General features: G+C 46.3%; 1 protein-coding gene across 1 annotated transcript; it reads left to right on the top strand.

Moving 5' to 3' along the window:
* The first annotated feature begins 3,379 nt into the window (after positions 1-3,379).
* Positions 3,380-6,663, top strand: LOC119353978 (UDP-rhamnose/UDP-galactose transporter 2-like). The gene is made up of 5 exons (XM_037620682.1): positions 3,380-3,807; positions 3,929-4,113; positions 4,225-4,425; positions 5,386-5,547; positions 5,990-6,663. Exons 1-5 carry the CDS (start codon positions 3,675-3,677, stop codon positions 6,356-6,358), a joined length of 1,050 nt encoding a protein of 349 aa, XP_037476579.1. The 5' UTR covers positions 3,380-3,674; the 3' UTR covers positions 6,359-6,663.
* The last annotated feature ends 1,827 nt before the right edge of the window (positions 6,664-8,490 follow it).

Raw genomic sequence — 8,490 nt, 5'->3', positions numbered from 1 at the left:
ATAGTATTTGGCGCAACATATAAGGAGTATGATCTTTTTTATGTAATCTGGTATACCATGAATTTTAATTGATGTACTGCAGCACACTGAATTTTGTCTTCATTTACAATGTTTGAGTATTGTGCCAGTTGCAAGGTTTGATGAGTTTGTACCCCTATTTTCTAAAGAAGTTATAGAATTTATGAACTGGTGTATTAGAATACAAGTACTTTCCAATTGCCTGTCTAAATGGTTGTCAGATTTCATACTAAAAATGAGTCTCACACTGAAGTTTAGGCCTACTCAAGGACAGTAGAAAAAAATAGCACCTTCGCTATAGTATATAGCAAATCAAAGAAACATGGAGAAATATTCAGATTTTTTTAAACACATCCAGCAAAATGAAGATTTTATATTATCCATATGAATTTGATAGGAAAAGATACATTGTATACTAATTAGTACATTGTCAGGGAGAGCAATCAGCTATAGGTTGGTACAATAGTTGTCATGAATTCAACATCAAATTTGCAAGATTTGACATTCCTAGTCTAAGTATACTCCATCAGCAACCATTGCGTCTTCTTCAACAGTTTTCTCAGTAGCTGTGTTGTTCCAGCAGTAAACTTGAGGGTCTTCGGATAGAAGAACGACGGTGGAGTGTGGCTGTTGCGTGAGTAGGTGGCCTCCTGTTCGCTCTTCGTTCCCTCATGTTGATGCCTAACACAACTTTGCATTTCGGTTAAGATTCTGGGCATCTTGCACCTGTACAAGGCATCATCCTTGTTCGAAGCACCAATGTTGTGCAACGCCATCTTGACTGGAGCTCTCCCAGCAGCAATCCAATTGACTCTAGTCTTGTACAGACAGTAAATAAGATTCAATTTCCTTGCCCTCCACTTCTTCGGATTGTAGCAAAGAGATACAACTACCTGGATTAATCACAAGTCCAAGACCCTGCATTAGCAATTATCCATACAAGGCTGACAAAACAATTCAGTACATGTAAATCATCATGTCAAAAAGGAGGCACATGATTACACTATCAATTGATATGGCATCAGCCGGTAAATCAACAATCCATACGACACATGTGTAGGATGATGGACAAAATCATGCCTACAAATTATGAATGGTTCACAATTCTAAATTGAATGGCTAATTAGGTACTCTATCTCTTTTCTTTTCAGACTTGAAGAGATTTATTGATCATTAATCGGGATTAGAATCAAACTACAAAGCATCAGCTACAATTTTTGGAACAAAGTTCATCTAAGGGAATCTATACTACTACTAGGTTGCTTGGCATAAAGATGTACCAAAGCACTGCACGGAAGGAGGAGAGCTGGCCGGGAAAATTACATCTTGCGTACGCGAGTTTGAGCCACGGGCGGCCTTGGCGGATGCGACTCCAGGGACCGGCGGGGGCAACTCCCGGCGGTGGCCCGGAGTCAAGGCAACTCCCGGCGGCGGCGATGCGATTCCCAGTGGCGGGCGCGGAAGCGAATCCCGGCGGCGGCGGCGGCGGCGGATCGGCTATGTGCGCAGAGTCTAGGAGTCGGGATCGAATGCTCTATTCTGTGCGAATCGAGCCGCTGTAGAGGGAAGGAGCCGAGCCGCGCGAGTCGAGGGCGGCGCTGGTGTGCCGATTGGAGCCGAGTTGCGTATCACTTGGACAAAATTAAGGACGCCGTGCGATTGTCCAGCTGTACACGTGGCAGCAGATGACGTCCGGGTTGCAAGGATGAGGTTTGCAACCGGTATGCACGGAATTTTTTTCCGGAAAGTGGGGGTGATTGCCGGACCTGCGGGTCAATGGCAGTAACTTGTTTATTTGCGCGACGGGACGGGCACTCAGGCAGACATGAACCCCTCGAACTGGCCACCATCTGTCCATGCATCAACGCATGTGCCATGTGATGTGACCTTTTGCTTGGCGAATGTTGTACCTGCCAAGTCAAATGAACTGGCCTCCCCCTCCCGTGACACGTGCAGCAAGCAAGGTCCTCGGTCAAAAGATGTCCCGATCCCAACTTGCCAGCGACTTCCACGGCCCAGTGGCCTAACAATCACCGGAAGAAATTAAGGCGACCTGGCGTGCCGAACCTGCATTGTTCTGCCATATGGGGCCACAAGTCAGATTGTTAGTACTGTAGTAGTATCTGACAAGTACTGCCAACTTAATTTGGTCCTGGTATCTGATCATCTTTCGAATGGTCAGCCAAATCACCATCGGCCCGTCGACGACAGTTCCCATCGAGAGGATTAAATGTGGAAAGCCTACCACAGACACACAAGAGAAATATCTGCAATGTGCATCCAGGTTTAGTGGTCACCACTTATCGACAACCTTAACAATCTATACAGATTCCGTCCTATTCCTTTAGCAACTGGAGTACACTGTACACGGAGGCGGTGATCTCGAGGCAGCGTACACAATACTAGACTGTAGACTACCACCACCACGACTATACATCAAGAAAGTGATTGCACGGCTCCCTTTTGCACGATGCCACCTTGACACGAAAAGTTTCCAGTTCCTCGCGCCCTTTGCTTGCCACTGCAAGAAAGGTAGTTCATTCCGTGGTGTGGTCCCAAGTTTCCTTATTTTCTCGAAATCAACTAGTAACATTGTTCTCAAATCCTTTTGTACCCATAATAACATATGGACCGCAATATCTGGCGAACGTTCGCTGAGAGGGTTGACATTTGCGGATGTGGCAATTTTGGTTGCGTGAGGTTGACGGTTTCTTCATAAACGCATGACACTATTTAAGAGAAGAGAAATTTTGTGGCAAAAAATGCAGGATTTGGCCTCTCCTTTTTCTTAGGGAAGGATCTGCCATCTCCAACTAGGTAAGTTGCGGAAAAAAAATATTTGCTTGTCATCCCTTTTCAGCTAACGTTCGTCAGTTATCATTATCGTAATATTATCCCTATTATAGTATTGCACAAGTACACGGGTGAGAAAACAACAGTGAACTACACACAGGGAGTGCTAGCACTAGCACTTTTTCTTAAACTAGTACTAATTACGAACTAAACTGATGAGTGCCCTTTGCCGTAGTACTACTACGGCGGGGTATGGTAAATGGAAAAGTGAGAGGCTCTGGTCTGGGTCGCTTTACCGCACCGGCGGGCCGGAAACGGTCGCGACGGCTTTGAATTGAACGGGGCAGCGAGGTCGGAAAAATCCTGCGCCGCGACGCGCAAAACGAGGCGAAACTGCAAGGAAAGCGAAAAAGGGCAGGCCATCACAAGAGAAGAGATCCATCAACCCATCCGTCCAACTGGTCGAGCCGAGAACATCTCGTCCCTGTCGTCGCCTCCCTCCCTCCCCCTCCCCGTCCGCCGTTCGTTGGCTCGTCTCGTCTCTCTTCTTACCCACCCACCTCGCCCCCTCCCTCCCTCCCGGAAATCGCAGGATTTTCACCGGCTTCCCGTTGACGTTTCCGCCACTGCGGCAGCTGCACAATTCGAAACCCCCCCGCACACTCCCCTCCTTCCGTGCCTAGGCGGCAACGCTTCTTCTCGCCTCCCCTCCCCACCTCCTTTATAACCGAGCGGGCGGCCCCTCCCGCGTGAGGCACCGAGGACGGGGGCAGAGCCGCAGCGCAGCCGAGCCGAGACCAGACCAGACGAACCGCGCCGAGCCCTACCCTCCTCCACCACCGGGCCTCTCTGCGAGGAGCGAGATGGAGCCGGCCGAGAAGAAGCCGCCGGTGGTGTCCGACCTCGGCGCCTGGGGGATGAACGTCGTCAGCTCCGTCGGCCTCATCATGGCCAACAAGCAGCTCATGTCCTCCGCCGGCTACGCCTTCTCCTTCGGTACGCGCCCTCGCTCTCTCCCAGATCTGGATCCGCCGCCTTGGGGGGCTCGTCGCTGGCGGATCTGACGACTGACGCGCTCCTGTTTTTCGTTTGTTTGCCCTCGCCTGCGCGAATGCAGCCACCACGTTGACCGGGTTCCACTTCACCGTCACGGCGCTCGTCGGGTGGATTTCCAAGGCCACCGGCTACTCCGCCTCCAAGCACGTCCCCCTCTGGGAGCTCGTCTGGTTCTCGCTCGTCGCCAACGCCTCCATCACCGGGATGAACCTCAGCCTCATGCTCAACTCTGTCGGCTTCTATCAGGTATAACACGCTTTGTGCCTGCGCTGCTGCCTATTGGCCATTGGCCGTGAATACGAATACGTGGCCTTGTTCTGTGGCTCAAGAACGTGTGCAAACTATGCCAATTTACAGATCTCCAAACTGAGCATGATTCCGGTGGTTTGCTTGATGGAATGGGTGCTCAACAGCAAGCACTACACAACCAAGGTTATATCGGCAGTGGTTGTCGTCGCAGCGGGCGTCGGGATTTGCACCGTCACCGATGTGGAGGTCAATGCTAAGGGCTTCATTTGTGCTTGCGTGGCTGTGTTCTGCACGTCGCTGCAACAGATTGTGAGTTTATTTTCTCTGTCTGGATACAATTTCTGCATTTTAGATTCCTGCTTACTTAGAAAGTTAAATACTAGGCGTAGATATCCTAATTGGAAATGTTTCCTAAGATTTACGTACGTCGTTATGACTTTCACAATAGTTGGAAGTTGTACAACCAATGATGATAACGCCAATTTTTGTATGTCGTTATAACTTTTCCACTATATGAAAGTTGTCTGGCCAATTATGATAACGCCAAGGTGTTTTGCTGATAACGAGCAACATAGGTGCTTTGGTGAAACATTGTCCTATAGAAGCCAAATATTCAGTAGCTGGGCATTGTATGGTTCTGCTCATTCAATGATTTCACTTTCTGGTGCAGTACTGTTGTATCATCATTATTGTTTTTTTAACTGAGTATCATCATTATTGTGAGTTGTCGTAGTTACTGTGCCTTGGTGTGGATTTTCCAATGTGCCCAGTTAAAACTGTGCAACAAAGAAATCTCATGCTAACAGTGTGATATGCCTGTTACAGGCCATGGAACCAAAACCAACATTTTCATTGTTAACCTGCAGTATGCTTCATGAGTAAATAATTCACATCATCTCTCAAAAATAAATAAATCACGTCATATAGCTGCGGATTTACAGTTGAATTCAATGATATCTGTATTCTCTTGCCTTTTGTTGCCTTGCATCGTGGAACATCCCTTTAAAATTCTGCGGTTACTTTTGGGCTTGCTACATCTTGGGATGATAATGTATTTTGGACTTTTCATGGGCGATGTTAGATACATAATTGTAGCCTTGAAGTTTTGGAAGATAGTTGCTGATCTTAGTTGATGAAGAGTTGCATTTTTAAACTGAACGCTAACGGGACTCCTTTTTCCGTTTACAAGTTATGTTCCATAAAAACACCTATGCAGTTTAATAAATTCCACTACGTTTTGGGTTCTGACAATACCTGTTCTTGTTCCAGACAATTGGCTCCTTTCAGAAGAAGTACAACATTGGGTCATTTGAGCTGCTGAGCAAAACTGCACCAATACAGGCAGTGTCACTTATTATACTGGGTCCCTTTGTGGATTACTACCTAAATGGGCGTTGGCTATTGAACTACAGTTTTTCAACAGGGGCAACTGTAAGTTCTCACTCCTGCCACATAATTTTCAGTTAATGAAACAATGCCTTGTATCTTCTGCTATAGATTCGTGGCAATGTTAACTAAAGTATTTGAATTTATGACATTTCCCATTCCTCTACTGCTTAGTACCCCACTGTAATAAGTTAGCAATTTCCTTTTCCAATTCATCTATGTCATGGAGCTGTAACAACACTGATTTTTCTCTTATTTGTTTTGTATGTTTTGCTTAACATCCTTCTTAAGAAACGCGGAATTTATATTATATGACTCGTGGTTTGCTGTTAACCACAACAATACTTCTAGCTTGTGGTTATAAATGCAGTTCGTGGTGATGTTTTCTGTTTTAATCATCACGCAGCTCTTGGTGCTGCTTTTAATGCTTTTGTCTGAAAACAGCTTGTTTATGCTCTAACAATCTCCTGTGCCAATCCTTTTGCAGTTCTTCATACTGCTTTCATGCTCCTTGGCTGTGTTCTGCAACATGAGCCAGTACCTCTGCATCGGGCGGTTCTCTGCAACCTCTTTCCAGGTCCTGGGCCACATGAAAACGGTGTGCGTGCTGATCCTCGGCTGGGTTCTGTTCGACTCGGCTCTCACCATCAAGAACATACTCGGGATGCTGCTTGCCATCATGGGCATGGTGGTCTATAGCTGGGCCATGGAGTCTGAGAAGAAGGCCACCTCGGCGATCCCGCGGAACAAGAGCGACATGCTGGACGGGGAGGACGTGCCCCTCAAGTCGAGAACGAGCGGCATTCCGCTGTCCTCGGAACTTGATGACCTCGAGGAAGGCCCGATGAAGAGCTAGCCTGTCGCTGTTATTCATTCATTCTTCTTGGTTCTTTTGTATGTGTTTGATCCACAATGTCCGCCAGTCCAGTCCTCAAAGCTATCGACAATCTTGTTAATTTTGCCCCTTGCCTGCTGGGTGGAGTTCCATCATAGGTGATGACGACCCCGGCCGGCCGGCCGGCCTCGGCGTAGATGACCACCACTTAGGAAATTTGTCAAGGCCGATATGGGCCGAGCCATGGTGATTCGTGATGGCTGTTGTTATAGACGACAACAAATTATACTTATATAATGGAATACAGGTGTTCCCCCGTTGTAGCATCCCGGTGAATGCTTGTCATTATTCCTCCAGGGTTCGCTGTCGTGTTTTGCCGTGGCAATCGTGGTTTCCGTCAGCACCATGAGCGGTGTGTGCTGTCGTGCGCCTTGTCGGGGCTGCCGGCCGCCGGCCTCACATGGGATAATGGGTGGGGCTTTGCCGGTGGCAACGTGGCCGTCGGCAACGAGGACGTGGACGGCGATGCTGCCGCCGGCCAAGTGAGGAAAGCCGGAATCAGTGGCAACTGGCAAGGGTATCCTTCCACTGTTTGCACGTATGGTTTCTTCAGTTTGCTTTTCTCGAGTGCGTCATGTGTCTTTATTCAGTGATGGCACCGAACTAGAAAGGGAACAACTCGTCTCGATCGGGCATCAACCAAAGCAAAAGAGAAACGGGATCTTTGAAAAAGTCTCAGCGAGGAACGTAGATCATCTGGTCCTCGAAATCGTTGGAACCAATCATACTGTTCCAAAGTACCAAATCTAGGGTCAAGGAATGCAAGCCCCTCGGTGCAGAACGCACAATGGGCCTTATGTTCATCTATTTAAATAGTTGTAATCTACTACCGTTTCTCAAAAGGAAAAACTAGTTGTAATCTACTACTCCCTCCAATCCAAAATAAGTGTTGCAGTTTTGAACTAAGGTTAGTTCAACCTTGGTTCAAAATTACGACACTTATTATAGATCTGAAGGAGTAGCTATTTTCCCCTCTCTATGTTGTATGACACTCCGCTAAGTCATGCTTGTAGTCACAAATTACATTCCATGCATATAGTTACATTTTTTTTCTCTCTTTTTCTTTGCAGATGAACAAGTTACATTCTTTTTACTAGCCAATCCATCCTAAGTAAGAAACAGTTCTATTAATTTTGTGTAGACATGGACGGTATATGTGTTAGAGCAAATCTAAGTAGTTCATGCTTCACAATTTCTTAACAAATGACATAAGTTAATTTCAATCGAAAAGTTGACTCATAAAAAAAACTTCAATAGAAAAGTTTGCCCCTTTTATACGTTGTTTAGTCACATGCTTCAAATATTTTATTATTATTTAAACATAAACCGAGAACACCCTTACATTTTCTTTTCTACTAAGCTTAGATATTTTGTATCACCTATTTATGCTTATCTTAACATGGTTCCACAACAAAGTGCGGGGCATCATCTAGTTTTTGAAGTGACAGGAATGGAAATCTATTTTTATATTAAAGAATGCGACAAATATTTGTCTAATGATACTTAAAATTATATTAAACATTCTTGTTACAAAGGCAAGTAAATTCTTCAACCGCAACTATGGCGCCCCCTGAAAATAATTCGATGAACTTTGAGCCAGAGTTGCCACCGCAATCCCCTACACGCTAGCCCCCGACACGAGACAAGATAAAACCTAGGTTCCATTTATACCGCACACAGACAAATCAAACCAATGCCACTAATAAAACCGCAACTGCTGCGACATGAACATGGAACTCGGTCTATGATGACGGCCAACACTATCGCTAAGGGCAACTTCATTGGGGCGGCACATTTCGTCCACCTCCGCCCATTTCTTCCTGCGCGGACAAAAAACGACGGCCCAACACGATTTGCTGTCCATCTTCACCCATTTCGAGCCCAATTTTGGGTTAGGTTTGTGTCCGCGTGATGTCGACTACACAACATGTTCTTGTAGACTCGTGTTGGGCCTCCAAGCGCAGAGTTTTGTAAGACAGTAGCAAATTTCCCTCAAGTGGATGACCTAAGGTTTATCAATCCGTGGGAGGCGTAAGATGAAGATGGTCTCTCTCAAACAACCCAACAACAAAATAATAAAAAGTCTCTTGTGT

The sequence above is a fragment of the Triticum dicoccoides genome, chromosome 2A, assembly GCF_002162155.2.
Source record: "Triticum dicoccoides isolate Atlit2015 ecotype Zavitan chromosome 2A, WEW_v2.0, whole genome shotgun sequence".
Taxonomy (NCBI): Eukaryota; Viridiplantae; Streptophyta; class Magnoliopsida; order Poales; family Poaceae; genus Triticum; species Triticum dicoccoides.
Note: the sequence above shows the minus strand (reverse complement) of the source record. Positions and strands in the feature narration are given on the sequence as shown.

Bases quoted from the DNA above. Each gene is read 5' to 3' on its own strand.
- LOC119353978 (XM_037620682.1), top strand. From the start codon at position 3,675: ATGGAGCCGGCCGAGAAGAAGCCGCCGGTGGTGTCCGACCTCGGCGCC. The intron at 3,808-3,928 runs GTACGCGCCCTC...GCGCGAATGCAG, and splicing joins CGGCTACGCCTTCTCCTTCG to CCACCACGTTGACCGGGTTC. The intron at 4,114-4,224 runs GTATAACACGCT...GCCAATTTACAG, and splicing joins ACTCTGTCGGCTTCTATCAG to ATCTCCAAACTGAGCATGAT.